This window comes from Rhincodon typus, chromosome 1 (assembly GCF_021869965.1).
Source record: "Rhincodon typus isolate 14 chromosome 1, sRhiTyp1.1, whole genome shotgun sequence".
Classification (NCBI taxonomy): domain Eukaryota; kingdom Metazoa; phylum Chordata; class Chondrichthyes; order Orectolobiformes; family Rhincodontidae; genus Rhincodon; species Rhincodon typus.
Window position 1 is genome coordinate 108866264 of NC_063332.1, and position 27843 is coordinate 108894106.

General features: G+C 42.2%; 1 protein-coding gene across 1 annotated transcript in view; it reads left to right on the forward strand.

The window, feature by feature from the left end:
- rasgef1ba (RasGEF domain family, member 1Ba) overlaps positions 1–27064 on the forward strand; it is a 423399-nt gene extending 396335 nt beyond the window's left edge. The window contains exons 11-14 of the mRNA XM_048598326.1: positions 11649–11744; positions 16035–16158; positions 22654–22726; positions 24877–27064. Of these exons, the coding sequence (XP_048454283.1) occupies positions 11649–11744; positions 16035–16158; positions 22654–22726; positions 24877–24901 (318 nt within the window). The 3' untranslated portion in view covers positions 24902–27064. The remainder of the gene's footprint in view (positions 1–11648; positions 11745–16034; positions 16159–22653; positions 22727–24876) is intronic.
- Positions 27065–27843: the final 779 nt, after the last annotated feature.

Here is a 27843-nt window from a genome sequence, read left to right on the forward strand (position 1 = left end):
GGTTACAGGGATAGGGTAGCGGGATGTGGGTGGGTTAGCCATGGGAATTGCAGGGTTACAGGGATAGGGTAGCGGGATGTGGGTGGGTTGGATGCTCTTTGAAGGGTTGATGTGGACTGGATTGGCTGAGTGGCCTGCTTCCACACTGTAGGGATTCTATAATTCTATCTCAGGTACACTGCCTTCTGTAGGAGTTCTGCTTTCCCTGCAGACAAGGCAAGCAACAATAAAGTTCTTCCACTAATAACATTTAATCATCGTTGCTGAGATGTGCAGAGTCTAAATGAGGAAGCGTAGAGCACAAAATAAAAATTAAATTTAAATGACATATAGAAAGACAAATGGAATGAAGGGAAAGAGATCAAAGGGAGAGGCAGAAAAGTTAGAAGAATTTTGATATTTATTTAGAACATATTTCCAACATTAATAATCATTGTAAGTTTTGTTTAGCTCTGAATGCATTAGCTCTATTTTTTCGGCTGTTTTTAATATGGATTTAGTGGACAGGTACAATAGATTGATGCCTTTGCAGTTGTTATAGTGCCAAGACAATTGGAGAAGTCTAGAACTGCAGAGTAACAGTAGGTAGAACTTTCATTGTGGTGGCAGGAAGGAGAATCTGTGTATATTTTTGGAAACCACTCTTTGGTGGGAAACTAATTAAAATTAAGATTTTCCCAGAGTTTGGCCTCTTAACTGACATGGAAATGAGCTTGCTATCCACTTAGTGGGGCGTGAACAGAAGCAGGTCGGATGACGTTTAGGATTAATTCATATGAGGCTACCAATTGTCTTGAGGGAGAAATCAGATTGGGCTAAAACACTGCAGCAGAGGGAAGTGAGCTGTCACGGGAGAGCGAGAATATGCCTTGTTCTCTTCCTAGCATCTGTCTAAGCACTTTGAAGGTTGGAGTGAAGATCAAAGGGTTTGGTGGAGGATGAAGAAATTATTGCAGCTGCCAGCGACATATGGAGGTCACTATTCCCATGGATGCAGATCAGTTAGAAATTGAGGGGATGATGGCCTTGATAGCCACATGGGTATATTTGATGGTTCCCTACACCTAGGTGAATGTAGAAATGGAAAGGAAACTCAATGGTGTCTGTTCCTGCAAGGTGGTGCCTGTAGTTAAATGATGTACATCAGTAACCAAGGCAATGCCATGTGAGCGGCCATTTTGATCTACCACTAGGGCCTGCAGCCGATACTTGGAAAGAGGCAGCATGAAGAAGGCCACGGTGACTTTGACAATTACTGGCAGACCATGGATGGCAGTGCTGCGCGTCGTGAGATCTTCAGTGATGAAATTATTGATGCCTGTGACCGTTTGCTGGGTGTGCCACTGTTTGTTCAGGCACTGGATCTCTGTCATCTCCAACTCTCTTGGGTGTAGATCCAGTGTTGAGGATTCAGCCTCTTTACTTTCTGTGGACAGTGTTGCTCCTCATCACTACGGGACCCTATATCAATACCGTATTTCCCATTTTTAATTACAGCCTTTCTTCTGGCCTGTCCACTTGTCTTTGGAAACCTGGCTCCTTGCTTTTCTGCTCACATGCTGCCAGAAGAATACAGACTTTCTTCACAGCCTGAGCACTGGATGCCTATCTGCAAAGAATCACCTCCTTAGCACCTGCCCAATCCGCTTCGCTCCATTGACCTTCTTATGGGACAGGGTTGCTGCTCTGCTGCTACCATCATTAACCAACTCCCTTCTCCTGCTCCCACCATGAAAATTTAAACTGCAAACCTCAATGCTCTTTTAACAAACTTTTAAACAGATTTAATTGACTTCACTTGGGAAAAGAGTGGGTTTTCTGTCCTCTCTTCTCTAATTATTTCCATTGTTGGGAACCCACCTTGACATTGAGATGCACTTCACGCTGGTATTTTAGGGATCCCTTTTCCACTTCCATTTCTAATAAAAATGCCCCGAGTATCTCCCAAACCAACCTCTGGATTTTCACATTTTACTGTGCATATGTATACTCCAGGTAAAGGAGTTAGCTTTCCTCAATTATACTAAAAGTGCTGAAATCATCATTGCTATTCTCATTACAACTTCTGCACCATTACATATCTGAATTCCCTGAAATTGCATGGTAATACTGGGTGGGTAGAAATACTATTCAGTGTTTATTTTGTTGACCCTATAAAACAGCAAATACCAGGTATTGGTTAATTCCCTCTGACCTGTTACATTTCTTAATCTAAACTTTTGATTGTATATTCTTTCCTCTTTTATCTCAGGATTATTGTAATTGTTTGTTTAAATGGTTTTATTATTAACCATACAAAAAATGATGTTTTTTATTTGCTCTGTCTTTAAGTGTTAAATCAAATCATCAGTCACTTAACATTGGAGAATTATTTTAGCTTTTCCCCCAAAGTCTAAAAAATATTGCAGTTGAAACTCAGAAATTCCCTGGGAACATTTCATAGTCCACCAACAGAAACTTGACCAGAAATGTGTCAGGAACCCCATGTTGTGCCATTTATACAATGCAACAACTGCAGAAATTCCTGACCAAGGTTGTTCTTGTACAGCTGAGATGCAAAGTGTATGGACATAATCTTATTCTATTCACACTATTTGTAAAATTTTAATTTTTTTTCTGTCAAGATAGTTTTAAAGGTAATATATGATTATAATTGGTAGGCCCTATCTCTGCAACTTTTCTTTTTTGCAGTGCTGTCAACCTCACAAGCAAGAGAGAGTTAAGCTACTAAATTTGTCACTCCATCCCATGTCCAAAAGTACTTCATTGTAGAGAGTACAGTTATTTCTAATGCTCTCTGGACATGGTGGACTGATTTGATTAATGCTTATATTGTTAAGCACTGAAGAACAATCCACACTAATACATTTCTCAATCTTTCAGGCAACTTATCAGATCTTAACCATGTATGAGCTGTACTGTATTTGAAATTATTTGCTGTGACAATGCTCCTCAAGTAGTGGACAGGAGCAATTGTTCAGTAGTTGAGGATGATTTTGCATACACGCGTACTTCCATAAATCAAATTGGATCAGACATCAGTAAAGCTTTGAGATGTTTCTCTTTATTAACAACAAAAACAATTACGAGCATTCATATATAGTGCCTCCAAAATAGGAGAACATTGCAAGTTGATTTACAGTGGGGTTATCAAACAACATTTGACACAAAGATATTTGGACAGTTGTCAAAGAGATGAGTTTTCAAGGGCTGTTCTGAAGGAGGAGAGAGATGTAGAGAGACAGCCTTATGCAGGAATTCCAGAGCCAAGAGGCTAGGAACTGAAGGCATGGACACAAGTGGTGGAAAGAGTAAGAGGCGGAACTGGAGGTACACAAGATCTCAAAGGATCATATAGTAGTGACAGGTGACAGAAACAGGGAAGAGTAACACCTTGCAAAGATTTAACAAGAGAAAACGGCACCTTAAAATCAAGTTATTGTTGGACTGGAGGCTGTTGTTGATCAACAAGCTCAAGGTGATGGAGGACAGGACTTGATGCAAATTAAAAGAGCAGAGAGTTTGGTCATGTTTAAGTTTATGGAGAATGCTAAATAGGAGGCTGTCGAAGAAAGCATTAATAAAATCAAGTTGGGAGGTAGCAGAAATGTGTCTGGGGTTTCAGGAGCAAATGAGCTGAGGCAAGGCCGGATACAAGCAATGTTACAGATTGGAAGTACAGGGTCTTGGTGATGGCACAGTTAGGTAGTAAGAAGCTAATCTTGAGTACTATTGGACTCCAAAGATGCAAACAGTTTGATTCAGTTTCAATGACCACCAAGAGGGATAGAATTGGTAGGTAGAGAATGGAATATTGATAGGCACCAATTTCTGATTTTTAATTAGAAGTAGTTTATTTGGAATGGTATGCTGGATAATCATTCAGATAAATCGGAGATGGTGGGGGTGGCGTCACATGGTGGTTCAGGAACATTTAGTTGTTACACTTGGTCAGCTTTATCAGTGCATTATATTGTTAAGTTTTCACTTGCTGTTTATCATGACACAAGGCCTGCACATACATTTCATGCTGCTGTGTGTGGCTATTACACAATCATACATCTCATCGAGAACATTCATCCACAACTGATATAGTGGAGCTAGGTGTGGTCACCATATATGCAGAACCCTGTGCTGAGCTTTTGAATTGTATCATTGAGGTGCAGAGTGTAGATGAGAAATAGCAAGGAATACTGGATCAATCCTCCAGTGATATTACATGTAATGGTGCAGGGGCTGGCCCAGAAGCCATAGCCTCTGGCCAAGACAAGAAGCTGTGAGGGCAGTCCCACCCAGCGGGGGTACCTGTGGAGAAGTGTTGGAGGAAGATGGTGTTAACCATTTCAAGGCAGCAGATGATTCAAAAGTCATTTTATAAATACGTGTTGCTCCGATAGTACTCAGAAAGCCAGCAGTTCACAAAGCATTGCTTGCTACGTGGACAAAATTCAATTTGCAAATCACAACATTTTAACAGTTCAGTGAACCCTCTGTAATTTGAAGTCATGAGAAAGAAAATCTGAGAAAGAGAATAAAACAGATGACTACAGTTATCCTTTTTGTATCCTTGCTCAATACAAACTTCATCCCATGCAAATTCAAAATGAACACTGACAGCAGAGAAAAAGGTCCTGCAGCCCATTGATTCTGCATTGTAGTCAATAAAAAAACACCCAATTATGCTAATCCCATTTTCCAGCATTTGATCCATAGCCTTGGTTGCTTTGGAATTGCAAGTACACATCAGAAGAATTTTTTTTAATGTTTGAGGGTTTCTGCCTCTACCATCCTTATAGTTCCAGAATTCCCACCATCTCCTGGGTGGACGAATGTTTTCTCACATCCTGTCTAAACCTCTTGCCCCTTACCTTAAATCTATGCTCCCTAGTCTTTGGCAGTACAAGGGAATTTTTTTTCCAATTTAAGCCCATCAATTTTAAGCATCTCAATCATATCCTCCCTCAGTCTCTACTCCTCCTTCCCCATGACAGGTGATGAAATTTACCTTTTCACCATTGCCCTGTTTCTATGCTGTACGACTCTATCCAACCTCTATTCATAACTAAAACTCTCCAAACCAGACAACATCCTGGTAAATCTCCTCTGAACACTGTCCAATGAATCACATTTCTTCAATCATATGGATTCTAGGATTGCACATAATACTCTAGCTGTTGCCTAACCAAGTTTTACACAAATTCCAGAATAACCTCCCTGATCTTAAAGTCTGTGCGTTGACTAATAAAGACTGGTATCCATTAAGCCTGAAGTGGTTAAGCCTTCTTAACCACTTTAAGTATCTATCCTGTTACTTTAAGGGACCAATGGACATGGCAACAATGCCCCTCTGGTGCTCAGTGCTTCCCAGGATCCTACTGTTCATCGTGTATTCCTGTGCCTTGTTTATGCTGCCCAAGTGTATCACCTCACACTTATCCAGAATGAATCCCGTTTGCCATGGATCAGCTCATCTGATCACCACATCTCCATCTTCCTGGAATGTAAGGCTATTTACCACCCCATCAATTATCATATCATCCACAAACTGACTGATCAACCCTTCCACATTAAAGTCTAAGTCATTTATACATACCACAAACAGCAAAGGCCCCAATGCTGATTCCTGTGGGATCCCATTGCACACAGGTTTTCAATCTCAAAACACCCCTTGACCATTGCCTTCTGCTTCCTGCCACTCAGCTAATTCTGGATTAGCCAAATTTCCTTGGATCCCACAGGCTTTTACCTTCGCTGTCAGTCTCGGGTTCGGAACCTTACCAAGACCTTTGAAGTCCAAGTTGACTGCATCAAATACGTTGCTGTTTTCTTAGCTTTAGCTGCATTTGTTTTCTGTCTGTGTCAAGAGGTTATTTAGTTCATTTCCTTCCTATATTTAGCCGTCTCTCGGTCATGGTTTCTATGACTTGGCTCACTCCCCAGTACTTTGACCAAGTAGCTATTATTCAAAAAATAAGTAGTAGCATTAAGTTTATTCAAACATAAAAGGGACCGCATTACAGTCCAATTTGGTCTTATTTGTTATGATTTAAATTTACAGCGAGATTGGTTTTTGGCAATCAGTGGATATTCTCAGCCACAATCCAAGAGTGTTGAAGTCTGTTAGGTACCCATGACAAAGCAGATGACTCAGCACAGAGTGACAATGGAATCTGGTCATTCTGGATCTTAGATTTTGGCTGAAAAATCAGGATGGAATATCAGGGTGTCAGTGACGAGGGGGCAGTAAGGACTGCAGATGCTGGAAGCCAGATAAACATGGAGCTGGACAAACACAACAGGTCAGACAGTATCCAAGGAGCAGGAAAGTCAACATTTTGGGCCAAAACCATTTATCAGGACTGGGGAAGGGGAGGGGAGCCCATAAATAAATAGAGGGAAGGTGTGGGGCTGGGGAAAGGTAGGTGGGATGGTGATAGGTGGATGCAGGTAAGGGGTTATAGTGATTGGTCAGTGAGAAGGGTCGAGCTGATAGGTGAGTAGGGAGATAGACAGGTTAGGTTAGATCAGGTCAGGTCAGGTCAGGTCAGGGAGGCAGGACATGAGGTAAGGCTGGGGGTGGCGGGATTTTGAAGCTGGTGAAGTCAATATTCAGGCCCTTGGGCTTAGGCTCCCAAGGCGAAATATCAGGTGTTGTTCCTCCAGTTTACGTTTGGCCTCACTCTGACAGTGCAGGAGGCCCAGGATGGACATGTTGCCAGGGGAGTTCAAATGGATGGCAACCAGGAGGTCGGGTTGGTTGGTGCATGCAGAGTGCAGATGCTCTGCAGACTGGTCCCCCTGATATAGAGGAGACCACATCGGGAGCAACGGGAGCAATGAGTCAGGTCAGATGGGGTGCAGGTGAATCTCTGCCGGATGTGGAAGGATTGTTTGGGGCTTCGGACAGAGGTGAGAGGGGAGGTGTAGGGCCAGGTGTAGCACCTCCTGTGCTTGCAGGGATATAGGCACCGGGTATGGTGGAGGGGTTGGTGGGCAGTGTGGAGCTGATGAGGGAGTCGCGGAATGAATGGCCCTGTGGAAAGCAGAGAGGGGTGGGGAGGGAAATATCTTTTTGGTGTTAGGGTCTGATTATAGGTGGCGGAAATGTGGGAGGATGATGAGTTGTATTCGGAGGTTGGTGGGGTGATATGTGAGGACCAAGGTGACTCTACCCTTGTTGTTGGAGGGAGAGGGTTTGAGGGCAGAAGTGCAGGAAATGGGGGAGATGTGGTTGAGAGCACCCTTAATTACAGAGGAGGGGAAACCACGGTCTCTAAAGTAGGAGGATATCTGCGATGTCCTGGAGTAGAACGCCTCATCCTGGGAGCAGATGCAGCGGAGGTGGAGGAATTGAGAATATGGGATAGCATTTTTGCAGGAGGTTGGTTGAGAGGAGGTGTATTTGAGGTAGTTGTGGGAGTCAGTGGGTTTGAAATAAATATCAGTGATGAGTCGGTTTCCGGAGATGGAGACGGACAGGTCCAGGAAGGGGAGGGAGGTGTCAGAAATAGTCCAGGTGAATTTGAGGGCGGAGTGGAAGTTGTTAGCAAAGTTGTTGAACTGCTCGAGCTCCTTTTGGGAGCACGAGGCCGCATTGATGCAGTCATCAATATAATGGAGAAAGAGGTGAGGGATGGTGCCGGTGTAGTTATGGAAGAGGAACTGTTCCACGAATAGTACAAAGAGGCAGGCATAGCTCGGGCCCATGCAGGTGCCCGTGGTTCCTCCTTTGGTTTGTAGGAAGTGGGAGGAGTCAAAGGAAAAATTGTTGAGGGTGAAGACCAGTTCTGCCAAGCGAATGAGGGTGTCAGTGGAGGGGGTCTGGTTGGGCCTATGAGAGAGGAAGAAGCGGAGGGCTTCCATGCCATCCTTATGGGGGATACAAGCATACAGGGACTGTACGTCCATGGTGAAGATGAGGTGCTGGGGGCTGGGGAAATGAAAGTTTTGGAAAAGGTGGAGGGCATGGGTTGTGTAACGAATGTAGGTGGGAAGTTCCTGGACCAAAGTGGAAAGAATGGAGTTGAGGCAGGAGGAGGTGAGCTCGGTGGGGCAGGAGCAGGCAGAGACAGTGGATCAACTGGAGCAGTCAAGTTTATGGATTTTGGGTAGGAGATAGAAATGGGCAGTGCGCGGTTGGGGAACTATCAGATTGGAGGCTGTGGACAGGAGATCTCCCGAACTGATGAGGGTGTAGATGGTCTGGGAGATGATGGCTTGGTGATCAGAGGTGGGTTCATGATCGAGGGTATGGTAGGAGGAGGTGCCAGAGAGTTGGTGTCAGGCCTCAGCAATGTAGAGGTCAATTCGCCACACTACCACTGTGCCCTCCTTGTCGGTAGGTTCAGTGGTGAGGTTGGGGTTGGAGCAAAGGGAGTGGAGGGAGGTGTGTTCCGATGGGAAATGGTTAGAGTGAGTGAGTGGTGCGGGGAGATCCAAGCGATTGATGTCGTGGCGGCAGTTTAAGATGAAAAGGTTGAGGAAGGGTAGGAGGACGGGAGGGGGTGTCCAGGAGGATGGAGTTTGCTGGAGGCGGGAGAAGGGGTCAGCAGAGGGTGGGTTGGATTCCTGTTCAAAGGAAAAGGCAGGGAGGCAGAGGTGGTGAAAAAAGAACTTGACATCGAGATACATGTGGAATTCGTTTACATGTGGGCACAGGGGATTGAGGGTGAGCCCTTTGCTGACCTTTCAGCCTCAGTAAGGGGGAGGTCCGGGGGAAATGGTAAATGTCCAGTAGGGCTTGGGGCTGGGGCTGGGTGTAGAGCTGGAGCCAGGAGCAGGGTGGAGACTAGTGTATAAAGATAAGGCAATGTGATGCAACAACATTGAAACCTAAAAACCAATGACCTTGAAATTATCTGAATATTAAGGTTCAGCCATGCAACTCACGTGAAATTAGTTTTCTAATCTTTCAGTGGAGGTGTTATCTTGTTTAAAATAAGCAGTATGATATCTCCATTAACATGACAGGTCTATTATTAGCTGCTGACTTCGTGAACTGCTGCATTTTGAGAATGTGATAAATAGATAATAATGGATAATAATGATCTGATTAGGCATAACCAGCATGGTTTGGCTAATCCAGAAATTGGTCAAGTGGCAGGAAGCAGAAGGCATGGTTTTGTGAAGGAGAAATTGTTTTACAGTCCTATTTGAGGTTTTTTTTTCTGGATATTACTAACAGAATTTATATCTTGGATTTTCAGATGTTGTTTTTGATAAGGCTGTTCCCAAGAGGTGGGTTAGCAAAATTGAAGCTCATGAACTAGGAGATCATTTTTGGCAAGGGTTAAGGATTGGCTAATAGGCAGAAAGCAAAGTGTAGGAATAAATGGGCTGTTCTCGTGTTGGCAAGCTGTAACTGATGGGGTACTGAAATGTTCCATACTTGGGCCCATGTTATTTGCAAGATGTACAGTGACTAGGACACCAAATGCACTATTCCATGTTCATAGAAAACTCAAAGCTCGGTGGGAAGTCTGCTGTAAAGGAAATGCAAATCGGCATCAAGAGGATTTGAACAGACTTAGTAAATGGGCAAGTACATAGCATATGGAAACCAATGTGGGAAGATGTCAGATTACCCGCATTGTTAGGGAAAACAGATGTGCTAAGTATTTCTTAAACGATAAGAGGTTAGAAAGTGTCATTGTACAAAGGAGCCTGAGTAACCTCGTCAATAAGTTACTGAAGGCTTATGCCTAAAAATGCAGCAGGCAATTAAGAAAGCTAATGGTATATTAGCCTTTACTACAAGAAGATTTGAGTTGTATAGAAGCTTGCATAGACAGCACATGGAGTATTGTGTGCAGTTTTGGTCCCTTTACAGAAGCTTCCACAGAGGGGGTGAAATGAAGATTCAACCTACTTGCTCCCAGATGATGTGTCTGTCCTGTGAAAAGGGATTGGGGAAATCGGGCCTGAATTCTTTAGAATTTTGACGATTGAGAGGTGAACTTGAAACCTATAAAATATGTAAAGGGAAAGATGTCGGTTAAACTTTTTCTTTGATAACAAGGTGTAGAGCTGGATGAACACAGCAGGCCAAGCAGTATCAGAGGAGCAGGAAGGCTGACATTTCTGGACCCTTCTTCATAAATGGGGGAGGGGAAGGGGGTTCTGAAATAAATAGGGAGAGAGGGGGAGGCGGATAGAAGATGGATAGAGGAGAAGATAGGTGGAGAGAAGACAGACAGGTCAAAGAGGCGGGGATGGAGCCAGTAAAGGTGAGTGTAGGTGGTGAGTTAGGGAGGGGATAGGTCAGTCCAGGGAGGACGGACAGGTCAAGGGGGTGGGGCGGGGTTAGTAGGTGGGAGATGGGGATGGGGCTTGAGGTGGGAGGAGGGGATAGGTGGGAGGAAGGACAGGTTAGGGAGGCGGGGGCGAGCTGGGCTGGTTTTGGGATGCGGTAGGGAGAGGGGAGATTTGTAGCTTGTGAAGTCCACATTGATACCATTGGGCTGCAGGGTTCCCAAGTGGAATATGAGGTGCTGTTCCTGCAACCTTCAGGTGGCATCATTGTGGCACTGCAGGAGGCCCAGGATGGACATGTCGTCTGAGGAATGGGAGGGGGAGTTGAAATGGTTTGCGACTGGGAGGTGCAGTTGTTTAGTGCGAACCGAGCGTAGGTGTTCTGCAAAGCGGTCCCCAAGCCTCTGCTTGGTTTCCCCGACGTAGAGGAGGCCATAACGGGTACAGCGGATGCAGTATACCACATTAGCAGATGTGCAGGTGAACATCTGCTTGATGTGGAAAGTCTTCTTGGGGCCTGGGATGGGGGTGAGGGGGGAGGTGTAGGGGCAGGTGTAGCACTTCCTGCGGTTGCAGGGAAAAGTGCCGAGTGTGGTGGGGCTGGAGGGGAGTGTGGAACAGACAAGGGAGTCACAGAGAGAGTGGTCCCTCCGGAAAGCAGATAAGGGTGGGGAGGGAAAAATGTCTTTGGTGGTGGGGTTGGATTGCAGATGGTGGAGGATGATGCGTTGGATCCGGAAGTTGGTGGGGTGGTACGTGAGGACGAGGGGGTTTCTGTTTTAGTTGTTATTGCGGGGAGGGGGTGTGAGGGATGAGTTGCGGAAAATGCGGGAGACACGGTGGAGGGCGTTCTCGACCACTGAGGAGGGGATGTTGCGGTCCTTGCAAAACAAGGTCATCTGAGATGTACGGGACTGGAATGCCTCATCCTGGGAGCAGATGCGGCGGAGGCGAAGGAATTGGGAATAGGGGATGGCATTTTGGCAGTAGTCTAGAACCAGGGAACATAATTTCAAAATAAGAGGGAAGCCACTTAAGCCCAAAGGTGATTTTGTTTTCACTCAGGGTTTTGAATCTTTGAAATTCTCTGCTACAGAGAGCGGTGGAATCTCTGTCATTGAGTGTGTTTAAGCCAGAGATTGACAGATTCTAAATATCAGTAACATTAAGGAAAATGAGTTGGTGCAGGGACAAAAGAATAATTTAGATGATCAGGCATGACTACACAGAATGGTGAAATAGACTCACAGGGCAGAATGGCTTATTCCTGCTCCTGTGCTCCTAAAATATTCCAGTCAGTTTTATTAATACCTGTAATTAATAGATAACTAATAGGATGTAGGGTTCAACTGAAGCTTATAACTAATTTTTATTTCATCATAATTTTGTTTTGACAGATTGTAATTCCTTTCTGCAGTCTCTTAATCAAGGATATTTACTTTTTAAACGAGGGTTGTGCCAACCGTTTACTGAATGGCCATGTCAATTTTGAGGTAATTCTGATGTTATTTTGTCTGTTTTTAAAGCCCTGAATACCGGTGAAAAGTAGTAAAAGGGGCACCCCACATGAACGTTGAGTAAAACCAAACTTTCTGAAAGAAGAAATCCTTAAAAATAAGAAATTAGGCTATTTGGCTGCTATCTAACCATTAAGGAGTGTGCAGATTAACATTGCTACAGACTATTTTTCAATCCACCTCTCAGAGTAGATGTGCACCCATGAACCTTTCCCTCTCCATTCTGGCCCTTTTTGATCTTCATCCATTTGCCACAATCATTCTATCATGTAACTACCTCTGAGATGCCTTGTGTCCATTTGCTTTCAAATTGATCTCTTGCTTTAATCCTTGGGCCAGTCCTATTGCCTGCTGCAATTCTGATATTAGTTTGAGTCACTTCAATTGATTGTCTTGAGTTTTTCTGTCTTTCCAAAATCCTGTACTGATCTACCGTTTCTTTAGTATGCCTTTCGCTAGATGTTTCAGCAGCATGTGTGGCTGTCTCTCTTTTTCACATTTTATTTATGTAATCTCCCTGTTGTTTCATCTCTTTGCCCCTGTGGAATCCTGCCGTTTGGTCATCTGTTGTCTATCTCTGATTGTTGGCCACACTATTTTGCCCCTGACAAATGATTTATAAACAGTATTTCATGAGTGGGAGACAACAAGGTGCAGGGCTGGATGAACACAGCAGGCCAAGCAGCATCATAGGAGCAGAAAGGCTGACGTTTTGGGCCTAGACCCTTCATCAGAAAAGGGGGAGGGGAAGGGGGTTCTGAAATAAATAGGGAGAGAGTGGGAGGCGGATAGAAGATGGATAGAGGAGAGGATAGGTGGAGAGGAAACAAACAGGTCGAAGAGGCGGGGATGGAGCCAGTAAAGGTGAGTGTAGGTGGGGAGTTAGGGAGGGGATAGGTCAGTCCAGGGAGGACGGACAGGTCAAGGGGGCGGGATGAGGTTAGTAGGTAGGAGATGGGGGTGCGGCTTGAGGTGGGAGGAGGGGATAGGTGGGAGGAAGGACAGGTTAGGGAGGCGGGGACGAGGCGGAGGCGGCGGAAAAACTGCTCTATGTCCAAGCGTGAGCGGTATTCGTTGATCTGTGGGTGGAGGGGGACAAAGGTGAGCCCTTTACTGAGGACTGACCGTTCGTCCTCAGTAAGGGGTAGGCCTGGGAGGATGGTGAAGACTCGGCAGGGCTGGGTGCTATTGTCCCCTCTGGAGCTGCTGGCTGTGGAGGCTGTGGGCGGAGCGACGTCGGCGTCGGCTGTGGGCGGAGTTGCGTCGGCTGTGGGCGGAATTGCGTCGGCTGTGGGCGGAGTTGCGTCGGCTGTGGGCGGAATTGCGTCGGCGTCAGCGGTGGGCGGAGTTGAAAAAACAGGAGAGGTCCTTTGCAGGTCTGGGAGAGGGAGGCTCTGAGCTGGGGTAGGCTTGATTGTAGTGCCTGGAGATGCCGGCGCATTGCTGCAAGTGTGTGTTTCAGGAGTCGCAGGGAGAAATGCTTCTGAAGGATCTCAATGCCATGAGTGTAGATATTGTCACGGTTGGGATCAAATTGGGAAGGCTTGAATGTGGATTGTAGTCCATTGGGGATGATCTGGTTCCGTAGGCAGGTGCTAAGAAAGGTGATGTGGCTGTAGTACCTGGTTTGCTTCAGGACATGGTCGAGCAGTTTCAGGGCCGAAGAGATTACGAGAGAGTTGCAGTGGGAGAGAGACCCCTGAGGTTTGTCCGGAGGGAGGAGGGTAACTTCTTCAGGCTAGGCATCCTTAAAAGAGGCTTCGCAGTGGGGTTAAAATTGAATCAGAGATAGTAGGAACTGCAGATGCTGGAGAATCCGAGACAACAAGGTGCAGAGCTGGATGAACACAGCAGGCCCAGCAGCATCATAGGAGCAGAAAGGCTGACGTTTTGGGCCAATAGCACCCAGCCCTGCCGAGTCTTCACCATCCCCCCAGGCCTACCCCTTACTGAGGACGAACGGTCAGTCCTCAGTAAAGGGCTCACCTTTGTCCCCCTCCACCCACAGATCAACGAATACCGCTCACGCTTGGACATAGAGCAGTTTTTCCGCCGCCTCCGCCTCGTCCCCGCCTCCCTAACCTGTTCTTCCTCCCACCTATCCCCTCCTCCCACCTCAAGCCGCACCCCCATCTCCTACCTACTAATCTCATCCCGCCCCCTTGACCTGTCCGTCCTCCCTGGACTGACCTATCCCCTCCCTAACTCCCCACCTACACTCACCTTTACTGGCTCCATCCCTGCCTCTTTGACCTGTTTGTTTCCTCTCCACCTATCCTCTCCTCTATCCATCTTCTATCCGCCTCCCACTCTCTCCCTATTTATTTCAGAACCCCCTTCCCCTCCCCCTTTTCTGATGAAGGGTCTAGGCCCGAAACGTCAGCCTTTCTGCTCCTATGATGCTGCTTGGCCTGCTGTGTTCATCCAGCCCTGCACCTTGTTGTCTCGGATTCTCCAGCATCTGCAGTTCCTACTATCTCTGATTCAATTTCATGAGTGGGAATTGACTTCTTAAAGATTGAATCTAAAGGTAGACAGTACCATCAGGAATACAGTCACATAAGTAATAAATATGATTTTACCAAGTTCTATTTCCTGTCTTCAGTTTTGCACAAAAACGCTAAATCCACTAACATGAAATGTTTCAGGTCCGGGAACCCTTCTGAGGAAGGGTCACCGAACCCGAAATGTTAAGTCTGATTTTTTTCTTCACAGATGCTGCCAGACCTGCTGAGCTTTTCCAGCAACTTCTGTTTTTGTTCCTGACATGAAATGTTTTATTGATTCTGTCAAAAGTGTGGAAGGAAACTTTTTGATATGAATGTCAAGAAGTTACACGATAACATTACTGACAGTAATTTTTACCCTGTGTGTGTTACTTTATACAAGATGTTTTTCATCCTGAGCTCGTGGTCACCTTTCCAGGCTGTTTGCAGTATGTACTCTGCTGTAGGAATATCAAGAACAAAGATGAAGACTGGATAGAGCAGATGTCCCTTTACAGTTTCAGAGCTAGAGTTCACATGCAAGTTGAAGTTCTATTTTCATTTATTCCCCGCCCCCTGCAACGTGGAATGCAGCTCCAGTAACACTCAAGAAGCTTGACACCGTCCAGGACAAAACAGCCTACTTGATTAGTGCTGCATCCATAAGCATCCACTCCCTCCACCATTGATGCTCAGTAGCAGCAGTGTGTAGTATGTACAAACTGCACTGCAGAAATTCACCAAAGATACTTAGACAGCACCTTCCACCTTCAGGCAGCAGAAACATGGGAACACCGCCACCTTCAAGTTCCCCTCCAAACCACCACCATCCTGACTTGGAAATGTATCATCGTTTCTTCACTGTCACTGGGTCAAAATCCTGGAATTCCCTCTCTAAGGACCTTGCGGGTCTACTTACAACACATGGACTGTAAGAGTTCAAGAAGAAAGCACACTACCACCTTCTCAAGGGCAACTAGGTATGGGGCGATAAATGCTGGCCAGCCAGTGATGCCCAGATCCCACGAGTGAATAAACAGGTTATGAGGGAAGTGGAGCAGGTAATCTGCCAAGCCACTGATAATGCCGGATTTAGATGGTAGATATGGAATTGGTGTGTCCAACCTATGTAATGTGCCTCAAGCTTATCAGAGCTTTACTTGGCATCACAGCTTTGCAGAGTTTGGAAACACAATAGAACAGAGGATTGAATCTGAATTCAACCGTGTTGTAATTCTGTGGAATTCACTACCCCAGAGTGCAGTGGATGCTGGGTCATTGAATAATTTAAGGAAGAGATATACGGATTTTTAATTAGTAATGGGTTACAGAGAACGATAAGAAAAGTGGAGTAGAGGCTGGGACAAGATTAATCATGATTGTATTTGAATAGTGGAGTGGGCTTGAGGCTTAACTGCTTACTCCTGCTCCTAGTCCTTATGTTCCTATGTGAACATTGCTTCTCCAATGCCCAACTCACCCAATTATTTACAAGAATTTTTTTTAAGCTCACAGGTGCCTGTGTTGGTAAATATTGTTTTTCTGTTAACCACACATTGTTTAAAATACTTAATTTGATGTCCAAAAAGTATGTTACGTTTTCATATCCTCCTTTTTTATTTTCTACACAGACCACTGTGATCTTGGTCCAAGGGCATAAAGTTTGTGAAGTATTTCGTGTTTTAAGGCCATTCAGAAAAATAATTTTGATGTTTCTTTAATTTCCTCTAAGATTATACTCAGCCGTTGGATGAAACAAATTTATTACTTCTCTTTTTAGAAATTCTGGGAGCTTGCAAAGCAAGTCAGTGAGTTCATGACCTGGAAACAAGTGGAATGCCCGTTCGAACGTGATCGCAAAATTCTTCAATATCTTCTCACAGCTCCTGTCTTCTCTGAAGATAGTAAGTCAGTAAGAATATTTGAAAATCTATTGTGCTGTCCAGATAATACACTGGACAGAGCTTGTCGAGGGCCTGTGTGCCAGCCAGCTGCAGAGCCAGCAAAATACCCACACTGCTTCTTTGTAGGAAGATCTGCTGAATCTGGCTAGTGCTGGCCTGTCCTTGGAATCGAGACCCTGGGGATAGAACTGTCACAAACAGTGAGTGCTTTGGTGATCTGTCCACCTGTGGAACCACATCGCCACACAAATTTGGGTTTCAGGAAACAGAGGAAACAAAACTACAGAGAAACAATGTGTCAGTCCTGTTCTTTATTTATTTCCTTAATCTGTCCTTCAGAGAATTTGAATATCTTCATCAGAATGGAATATAGTCAATGCAGCACTCTAGTATTATAAAGTTTCCAGTATTTATTTCCAATTTTGGTTTTCAGCAGAAAACTACGATGAATGCAACCTTGGCCTGGGGACCAGGGGCCAGTTTTTCTTTTGGGGTTCCTCTTTAGATATTTCCAATGCTAATTTATGCTTTTCAGGGACCCACCTCCTTGAGCAGGAGATGCAGTCGCATAGCTACAATACCTTTTTGTTTTTGTGTTGGTATATGGATTATTTTTGGTTCACACAGAAGCCGAATGAGAAGAACACATCAATATCGTCGTCACTGCCTCAATAAATGTAAAGCCACAAAACGTAAGAAAAACATTAATTTCCTAAAACCATAGTATTTACATTTTCACAAGACAGCAGGTATAAGTTAGCAACAATTTTTTTCAAATATCTGACACGCCCTTAAATACACAAAAGGCAATCACCCCAGACACACACTCAGCAGACTGCGGAGGTCACAGCTAAACAGTTGCATGTTGAGCTGTAACACAGTCACAGTACCTGAAGTAAATCACACTCTGTGAGACACTTTGAGGTGTGATAACACATAAATACAAATCTTTATGAAATAAAACTGTTCAGTATCAACTTATTCAACTGAAACTGTTCAATTACAATAGCATCTACTATACAATAGCTATCTTAGCTTCACTTGTACAGCAGCTCTTGAATTTATGTAGCCATAAGACAGTTACTCCACGTTCATTTGCAAGGAATTCATTTCCTCAATGTCTGCATGTGTTCCTGATTACCTAATCCCCGGATATTTCATTGCTGTCCCCATTGCTGTACCTCAGGCCTATTCGAGTGCTGCTACCCCCTGTACAACACCCTGCCCTTTGCTTTGCAGCTCATCTCCTTCCTTTGCAGATGCCCTGCATCTCTTAAGCAAGCCCGTTGAAGCTTGTCCCTCCCATTTCCAGCCTCTTATTTTTTGCAGCCCCTCTTCCCTTCGCAATCCCTCACTCTCCAAATACGTGTCAAGTTGAATTCAAAATGTTGACTGTATCTCTCTCTACTGTGGCTGCCTGGATTTCTCCAGCAATTCCTGTTTTTATGTCTTAAATGGCTTGCTCTTCAAATAAACTTAGACTGCCCAGCGATTTCTCTGTGTCTGTTAGCACTATTGCATCTTATTGGAGTGTAAAGCTTCAGTTGGAATAATAAAAGACTTGAGTAACTTCCTCAAATTATTTTGTGACTTCCTTTAGTACAATAGGTGTGTGATATCCATCAGTGCTGCTGTAAGTGTGTAAATTATGTAAATCATTGATCAGCACTGATTTACTAGACTTCTCAATGGAGTTGTAGTAGAAATAGCACATTTAGTTATTTCCATTGTGGTAAAATAAAAGACCACACAATGTCTGAAATGGATTATAATTTTTTTCAATGGGTATAGTGTGAATTGTTGTCAGGTTGATTTTTGAATTTGTAAAAAAAAACAGTTCATTTTACTTATAAACTAATTGAAAGTTCCAAACTTGAATGCATTTTTGCTCAATGTAGAAAATGTCCTGTAAATTTTATTAAATTTGTTACAATCAGGTGAGGAGTGGTGAATTAACTCCCTTGTTGGTCACAACAAAGTTTAAGCTTGTTTAGCCCTTGGTTATAATTTTCCTTTATTGAAACGTGGTGAAATAATTTTTAGCATAGTGCACATTGCAAGATTTTCTTGTTCCTTGCTAACCCTGAGAAAATAATAGAGACCATCTGTGCTTGTTTGTTTCTGGGGAGCATCAACAGTGGAGGCATCTTTTTAAGGACTCACTGTGCGTCACCAGGCTTTTCTTCTCAAGAAAGCAAGAGGCTCCTTCAGTTCTGCATCAGATATCCTCTACTTTATATTCTGTCTGCTTGTGTCCATACTTAATAATTTTATGCAATTTTTAACTCCAACATGGGATTTTGATCAGATGGGCCAATGGGCTGAGGAGTGGTAGGACTTACACTTAATGGTAAGGTTCTGGGTCCTGTTGCTGAACAAAGAGACCTTGGAATGCAGGTTCATAGTTCCTTGGAAGTGAAGTTGCAGGTAGATAGGATAGTGAAGAAGGCATTTGGAATGCTTGCCTTCATTGGTCAGTGCATTGAGTATAGGAGTTGGGAGGTCATGATGTTGTTGTACAGGACATTGGTTTGGCCACTTTTGGAGTATTGCATGCAATTCTGGTCTCCCTGCTATGCAAAGGATGTTATAGAGTTTAAAGTCATACAGCATAGAAACAGACCCTTCAGTCCAACCATTCCATGCTGAATGTAATCCCAAATTAAACTAGCCCCAACTGCCTACTCCTGGCCAATATCTTTCCAAACCTTTCCTATTCACGTATCCACCCAAATGTCTTTTAAACGTTGTAATTGTACCCACATCCACCACTTCCTCAGGAATTTCATTCCACATGTGAACCACCCTCTGTGTAAAAAATTTGCCTCGTGTCTTTTCTAAATCTCTCTCCTGTCATCTTAAAAATGTGACTTCTAGTCTTTAAATTCCCCATCTTAGGGAAAAGACAACTATCATCAACTCTAGCTATACCTCTCATTATTTTATAAACTTCTATCAGGTCACCTCTTAACATCTTACACCCCAGTGAAAAAAGTCCCAGCCTATCCAGCCTTTCCTTATAACTCAAACCTTCCATACCCGGCAACATCCTGATAAATCTCTTTTGAAGCCTCTCCAGCTTGATAATATTCTTCCTATAACTGGGCGTCCAGAACTGGACACAGTATTCCAGAAGAGACCTCACCAATGTCCTATACAACCTCAAGATGACATCCCAACTCTTATACTCAAAGGACTGAGCAATGAAGGCAAGCGTGCCAAATGTCTTTTTAACCATCCTGTCTATATGTGACACAAACTTTAAAGAATTATATACCTGCACCCCTAGGTCCCTTTGTTCTACAACACTACCCAAGGTTCTACCATTAATTGTATAAGCCCTACCCTTGTTTGTTGTACCAAAATGCAGTACCTCGCATTTATCCAGATTGATCTCCACCTGCTATTTTTCAGCCCATTGACCCATTTGAAGAAGATTCCTTTGTAATATTAGAAAACCTTCTTCACTGTCTACTGTGCCACCAATTTTGGTGCCATCCACAAACTTACTAACATGCCTCCTACATTCTCATCCAAATCATTTATATAAATGACAAATAAAAGAGGACCCAGAACTGATCCCTGTGGTCACAGACCTCCAGTCTGAAAATCAACCCTCTACCATTACTCTCTGTCTCCTGCCATTAAGCCAATTTTGTATCCAATTGGCAAGCTCACCCTGAATCCCATGATCCTAACTTTTCTAATTAGTCTACTATGTGGAATCTTGCCAAAGGCTTTACCAAAATCCAAATAAACAGTGTCTACTGCTCTGCCATCATCGACATTTTTGGTAACATCCTCAAAAAACTCAATCAAGTTTGTGAGACACAATTTTCCTCGCACAAAACCATGCTGACTATCCCTAATCAGTTTTTGTTTCTCTAAATGTCCATAAATCCTATCTTTCATTATCACCTCCAACAATTTACGCAAAACTGAAGTCAGACTCACAGGTCTATAGTTCCCCAATTTCTACTTACAACCTTTCTTAAACAAAGATACAATATTAGTCATCAGGCACCTCACCCGTAGTTATAGATGATGCAAATATTTCTACAACTAGAAAGGGTTTAGAAAAGATTTACAGGGATGTTGCCAGGATTGGGGGATTTGAGCTGTAAGGAGAGGCTGAATAGGCAGGGGTTGTTTTCCTTGGACTTTTGGAGACTGAGGGGTGACCTGAGAGAGTTTATAAAATCATGAGGGGCATGAATGGGGTGAATGGCCAAGGTCATTTCCCCAGGATGGGGGAGTCCAAAACTAAAGGGCGCAGGTTTAAGGTGAGAGAGGAAAGATATAAAAGGGACGCAAAGGGCAACTTTTTCACACACAGGGTGGTGAGTGTTGAAATGAGCTGCCAGGGGAAGTGGTGGAGCCTGGTACAATTACATTTAAAAGGCATCTGAATGGGTATATGAATAGGAAGGGTTTAGAGGGATATGGTCCAAATGCTGGCGAATGGGACTAGATTTATATAGGATATCTTGTTGGCATGGACAAGTTGGACCAAAGAGTCTGTTTCCAAACTGTATATCTGTATGACTCTTTGTAAAAATTCATGTGATGATTCAGAATCTGACAGGAAATGAGAACCTTTTCAAGCCTTCCAGGGAAGAATTTCATTGCCTTGGGAAAAGATGTTAATTTCACCTGAGCTTGTCTCTCTTGAGTCAAAATGGTTTTCTGAAATTTGGTTAGCCTGGTGTGGCTCAGGTGATGCCCATGGCCGTTTTAAATCATTGTCTTTGGTCCCTTTCTTTGTCAAAATCATTGTACCTTACACAGACATATCACTTACTGTCAGTTTCATTAACTGCATTATCTAAAACATCTTTCAAGGCTGCTTTATAAGTTTGATTGAAATATAATTGTGTTTTAAGTGCGCAAGAACAGAGATTTAAACTAATTACTGTTTAGATTTCAGAGAAACAGCTGTCTGTATTTTACCTTTGAAAAATCCTGTTTTCACCATGTTTGACAAGGTGTTAGTTTAGATCAGTGGCACCCTTCTCTCCTTTGTGTCAGGAGGTTACAGTTAAAGCTACACTCCTGAAAATTCAGTAAATAATCTAGGCAAACACTTCAGGCAAAATTCTATTAAATTAAAGTTGCTGTATAAATGCAAGTTGCCAATGTGAAATAGAAAAACGATTTCTAGGATTGGTGAAAGAATAAGTCAAACTATGGATATCTAATTTCTCATCATTTACATTTCCCTGCACTCAGAAAGAAGTTTAAATTCTGTTCATAAATCCTCTCAAAATCTCTGCTTCAAACATAGCACATAAGTACAACACTTTAAACTGGTCTGTTGCACTGGTGTCTGCCTTTATTGTTTTCTTACAATTTATTTATTACAATTGTTACTTTATTACAATGTTCAGTCTCTGGACAGTTATCTTATAGTCAGTATTAAGAATCACTTTCATAAGGGGGCCCTTGATCCATGTGAACCTACATGTGATGTTACACACAATATCTACTATTGTAAGGTAGCCCAATGTTGAACAAACCACCCTAGTCATTGCAGTTTGCTCACTGAAGATTACATAAGCCTCCTAATTTTTTTTAGCATTTGAATAACATAACAAACACTGTCATGAACAATTGTGCCTGTTATTTAGCTAAACATAAAGATTAAGCAGTAGTTAAAGGTTAACAACAGATTTCACATGATTACAGATTAATTTGCACGTCCTGAATTATTAAATAATTATAACACTACATTTCGTTATGTCTTCTAATGATGCAGAATCTAATTCAGTAGCTGTGCAACAAGCATCAGCTTTACTTTACTGTTGGTTGTGCATGCTTCCCTCTATGTGAAATATTATAAAGCAAGGAAAACTAAAATATTGCTACAGGCTGAGGTGAGACACATCTCCTGCCATCGTTGAAATTCAAATTTGAACAAATTAAATCAAAAATATATATCTTTCTCAATGAAAAAAAGCTGCCAATCTTTGATGGCATTTAAAGCACAGATTTCTGTTGATCCTTAGCAAACAAGACCAGTGAATCAATACAAGAGATTGCCCTGAATTTCAGATGCATATTGCCATGGACACAAATCCTTAATATGTCACTCATTTTGCCTTCTAATCATGGTCAAATTTAACTTGTTTCTAAAACCTAGATGGACAGTAAGACTTGCTTTTCCAGTTCATTTTCAGTGTACTTTACTTGAATTGTCTAAAGCCAGAGCAAAGCAAATAACCTGACTCCATGCCATTTGTGGTTGGGTTACATTCCAGAATGGATTGGATATGAATTCATCCCTTAGATTCAATGGCAGAAGGATAAAGGGAAGGAGCAGAAAAATGGGATCAAAAAGAGAACTGAATCTGAAGAGCTGCAGCAGGCACAGGCTTAAGAGCCATCTGTGCTATCATTTCTTTGTGCCTAAGAACTGTATAAGACAAATTTTGCTTTAGATTGAAATTATGAAATTAGCAACAATGTATCATTATTATTTCTCTTGTTTCTCCTCAGCACTTTACTTGGCTTCGTATGATAGTGAAAGCCCTGAGAACCACGTTGAGAAGGAGAGATGGAAGTCTCTAAGGTAGACAGCAAAGCTCATTAAACAGCGGTTTTAGTGTAGGGGTAATTATAAAGAAAAGCATATGTTCAAATTTATATATAAATCCTAGATAATTACATGTTTCCCTTTACTTATTTTTGTTTAAGGATCAATGGAAGTATTGTGTTTTTGATCTGTTCAGTTCGTGATTGTGTGCTTTTATTTCGATTCTCCATTGAAAGTTTGCCAAACCATACCAAACATATGAAATTGAAAAATTGAAAACAAAAGGAAATCAAACATTTTTGTTTGCAAATGGTTTTATGTGCACTAATCCCTCTATCAGAATTGATATAGAGGAAGTGTTCCACAAAGGTCTTTCCCTACCCAGTATCATTCCATTGCTGGTCTGCTTTAAAATCTGCAAGTGCAGAGCTTCATCAGGAAGCCTATAACCCCTTGTTTTATTCATTCATGGGATGTCAGTATCACTGGATTTACTAGTATGTATTGTCCATCCCTAATTGCTTGAAGGGCACTTAAGAGAAAAACGCATTGCTGTGGGTCTGGAGTCACATGTAGGCCAGTCCAGGTAAGGGCAGTAGATTGTTTTCTGCAAAGAATATTAGTAAACCAGTTGGAATTTTACGACAATTGATAATGGTCACCACTAAACTAGCTTTTGAATGCCAGATTTTAATACAAAATAAAATAACGTTACCTCCATGGTGAGATTTAAACCCGTGCCCTCAGCGTGTTAGACCAATGACAATACCACCTCCCCGATGAGTAACGTGATGTTTAATAAAAATAAATGAGGAAGAATGCAGACTTTAAACTGGGTGTGTAGACTTAATATGCTATACTTAACAAGTTCCTCCCAAGTTTACCCAAGCAGTTTTGCTTTATATGTTATAGCCATTTGCCAATGTATTTATATAATATATACCATGTCTTCATGATGAGTAACAGTACCTTAAGATGTGATTCAAGATGATAATCTTATCCAAACTCTAAATATATTTTATAAATATAAACTGTTGAACATTTTTAAAGTGGTAAAACATCCTAAGGTGCTTTAAGGGGACAATATCAAAATAAAATTTGCCGCCAAACTATATAAAATGATTTTAGGACAGATGACCAAAGGTTTGGTCAAAAAGGTGGAATTTAATGATTGCCACAAAAGAGGAAAGAGAGGTCAAGATTTAGTGAAGTTCAGAGAGGGAATTGCAGAGCTGAAGGCTTTGGAACCTAAAAGCACGGCCACCAAGGGCAGATCAATTAAAATTGGGGATGCACAGAATCTCTAGAGTGTGGAAGCAGGCCTCTTTGACCCTCTGAAGAGCATCCCACCCAGAACCAATCCTAGCCTATCCCATGGCTAATTCACCTAGCCTGCATATCCCTGGACAATATAGCATGGCCAATCCACCTAGCCTTCACATCTTTACACTGGGAGGGAACCAGAGCACCCAGAGGTGTAAACTCAGCACTGTCACCCAAGGATAGAATTGAACCCAGCCCCATGGTGCTGTGAAGCAGCAGTGCTAACCACTGAGCCACCATGCTGCCCATTGAAGAGGTCTAAATTGAGGGAACACAGACATCTTGTATTTTAGAGCCTTCTTGTGGCACCATGGTAGCATCCCTACCCCTGGACCAAGAGACTTGGGTTCAAGTCTCACCTGCTGTAAAAGTGTGTAATAACATCTCAGAAACAGGTTGATTAGAAAAATAGGCAAGTTTGAGTCTGTGAAGTGATTTAAAAACAAGAATGAAAATTTTAAAATCAAAGCATATCCTTCTGAAGACCCAGTACATATCAGCGAGCAGTGGTTTGTCAGGTGGCAGAGACTTGGTAAGAGTTACAGCAGCCAGCAGAGCTTTGGATGATCTCATAGTTGAGGGTAAAAAGTGGGAGGAATTGTCACAGTTCATTTAACTAGCCTATTTAGAGCTCACCAGAAATGTATTGTTTTAATTCTGATTATAGAAAGCGTATACAGGTAATTATAAATGGAATGTACCTGATGAAACAATTAACCCAAGGAAAGAGTTTGAATAATCTTGATTATGTGATTACGATGTGTTTTGCTTTATCACAAAACTTAAGATTCACACTCTTCTTCCAAGTTCCTATTTCACAATTTGATTGTGCACTTAAAACAATATATTTCTTTCTCTTCCAGATCAACACTTCTAACAAGGGTTTAGCTTCAATGTAAACTTCTCTATAAATGGTCCCCAAACCGAAGATGTTTTGCAGTACTTGCCATCTGAGGACAAGGCAGTTGGCCTACAGTAGTCTAGAACTCCTATGTCAGAACAAAGGAGGCTGAATCTCAGTGAGAGCCAAAACAGACATTGGATGCCTGTATTTCATCAGCCGCTGATCAATTCAAACATGTCACTTATTTTTTTGTTCAGCTTGATGGATGTAAATTCATTATGAATTGAACTTTGAGAGTGTCATCATGATTGCACATCTCTTCAGTATTTGCTCTCAAGTTGTGGACTAAACGTCAGGGATACAGCTGGTTATTCTCTGCTGTTTCAGACAGAAACTCAAAAATTGGTGCTGGTCTCCGGATAACTGGAATTAAAACTGAACAATGAGATGACTGCTGGTTTGTCAACTCAGTATTGTTGGGAAAAAGACTGTTAATTTAATGATGTTTATGACAATGGTCACCGAAATATAGTCCTGGAATGCAATAGATTTGTGTAATATGAGAAATATGGTTACATCCATGACCAAATTGATCCCATAGAATACTTTGTAAACATTCCGCATGGCTGTGTGATTCACACTTGGATAGGTTTTAACAAATGTTGAGATGTAGATTAACACAAAAGAATGGAAATGCCCAAATGCATTATTTTGGCATATGTAAGAGTTAAAGAGCATTGTAGTTGCTGTTAGAAGATATTTGTAATTTTCACAACTTATATTAAAATAGTGGTGTGAAAGCAATAGTGTACCCGATCAGCAGAAGCCACAGAGGGATTGGTTCTGTAGGAAGACTTGTAGATTCATTAATGAAGTTGTAGGTGGTTAATTATCCTAGGAAATGCACTGTTTAGTTAGTCACATCAGCATTAGGATTGTGCAATACCTTGTCTTTTAGACATCTTTGACTTGCTTTCAGTAGGTGTAAGCACTTAAAAATATTCATTCCATATGTCATGATAGACATCATGGGATGATAAAAAATAATGAATGTGATTCAGAAAAATATAAATGCCAGTGATTCACTAATGGAGCTGACAAGATAATGTACATGTCTTTGTAAACTACTTGAACAAAGGTGAAATTTTGCAGGCATTTTGTCCTGCTGTTGTCTTTTTGTGTTTTTGTTTAAATCACAATTTGTGGTTAATTTATCTGAGTATGTAATTTATACTTTTATGTGTGTATCATAATGTATTTCAAGTGTCAAGATTGCTTAAAAGTAGACTTTATTTTTAATTTTATGCAGCTGAAATGGGGCTTTTATATATAATGAAGGTTTCTTCTTTCACCAAGTGTGCAAGTGAAGTTGTTTTATACTGAACCTTTGGCATAGCTCAATCTACAGATTATTGAAGCAATAGAGAAAAAATATTCTAGTCATGCATAGCAGCTTTGATAATTTTATGCAGCAGCACATAGTACTTCTGCTACCAAATGATTATTAATGAGTCTGTATATCCATGGGAAGCAGACACCAGTATTCCTATATGGCAGGATTTCTAGGCACCTCACTCCATTATGACTCATGTTACCCACTGGATGTTAAACTAGTCGCCACCTCTGCAGGATTGTTTAGACTGGTGTTCAAACCCTGTCATTTCTGATACGGAGTTAGGAGTGCCATGATTAAGACAAAGAATTGGCTGGTCCATTAATGTTGTTGGCAGATTACGTGGAACAGAGCAGGATGTTTCTGCCAAAGTTACATAAAGTACCATCATTAATATCTACACAAAATTGGAAAACTGCAATCCGTATTAATGTTGAATTTACCTAACAAGTATACTAGAGCAGGGAACAGGCTCAAAATTCAACTTGATGTAACTTAAGATGGATGATGCTGGGTTTATATGTGAGTCCTCAAATTATACCATTGACTAGTACATTGGACTAACTTCATCTGAACCAGTGCTCTGGTGAAGTTCCCTGTTTTATAAGCATGAATTCGTAGAGTGACTTGATAATAATTCACAGAACAGATTCAGTACCTATCAACAATAACTGTTTTAGTCATGGCAGCTCACAGGTTCCAGTCAAACCTATACTAAAGAAATGGGACTTCGTAGAGTCATACAACACTGAACAGACCCTTCAGTCCAACCAGTCCATAATCCCAAACTAAGCTAGTCCCAACTTCCTGCTCCTGGCCCATGTCGCTCTATTTCCTATTCGTGCACTTATCCAAATATCTTTTAAATGTTGTAATCGTACCCACATCCATCCCCTTCCTCAGGAAGTTCATACCACATGTGAACCACCCTTTGTGTAAACATTCATAACTTTGTTTTAAACTGACCTATTTTTCTAATCAGCCCGTTCAAAGATGTTATCACACACTTCCATATACTCCTAGAGCAGGTGAGACATGAACCTTTGCCTCTTGGTTTAGGGGTAAGGACACTACTACTGTGCCATAAGAAGGCCCCTTCATAACTGTTCTGAGGAAGGGTCACCGGACCCGAAACGTTAACTCTGATTTCTTCTTCACAGATGCTGCCAGACTTGCTGAGCTTTTCTAGCAACTTTGTTTTTGTCCCTTCATAACTTGGTTTACTACTGTTAGTATATTGGGTGTCAGTCATAGCTTATTAATCAATGACTGGAGGAGAACCTAGTAGATAATCATCCAATTTGTAGCTATTTGCGGAGTTGAAAGTAATGCCTTTGCTCCCCATTAATGCAATGAATAAAAGCCTATTCCAAAACCAAATGTTCGTGGGAGAAGTGTTTATATTCTGTTTTTATTCTCAGCAGAACTGAGTTACAGCAATCATTTTCCATTACTAACTGATATTTGGACTCCAAAATGTTGGATTTAGAAAACATTAGGCAGTCTCTGTTGCAACCTGGAACGATTGGAAATTCCTTCGGATTTCAAGTGGGAATACCAAACTTGCAACAATGGAGATGAGTAACAAGAAGT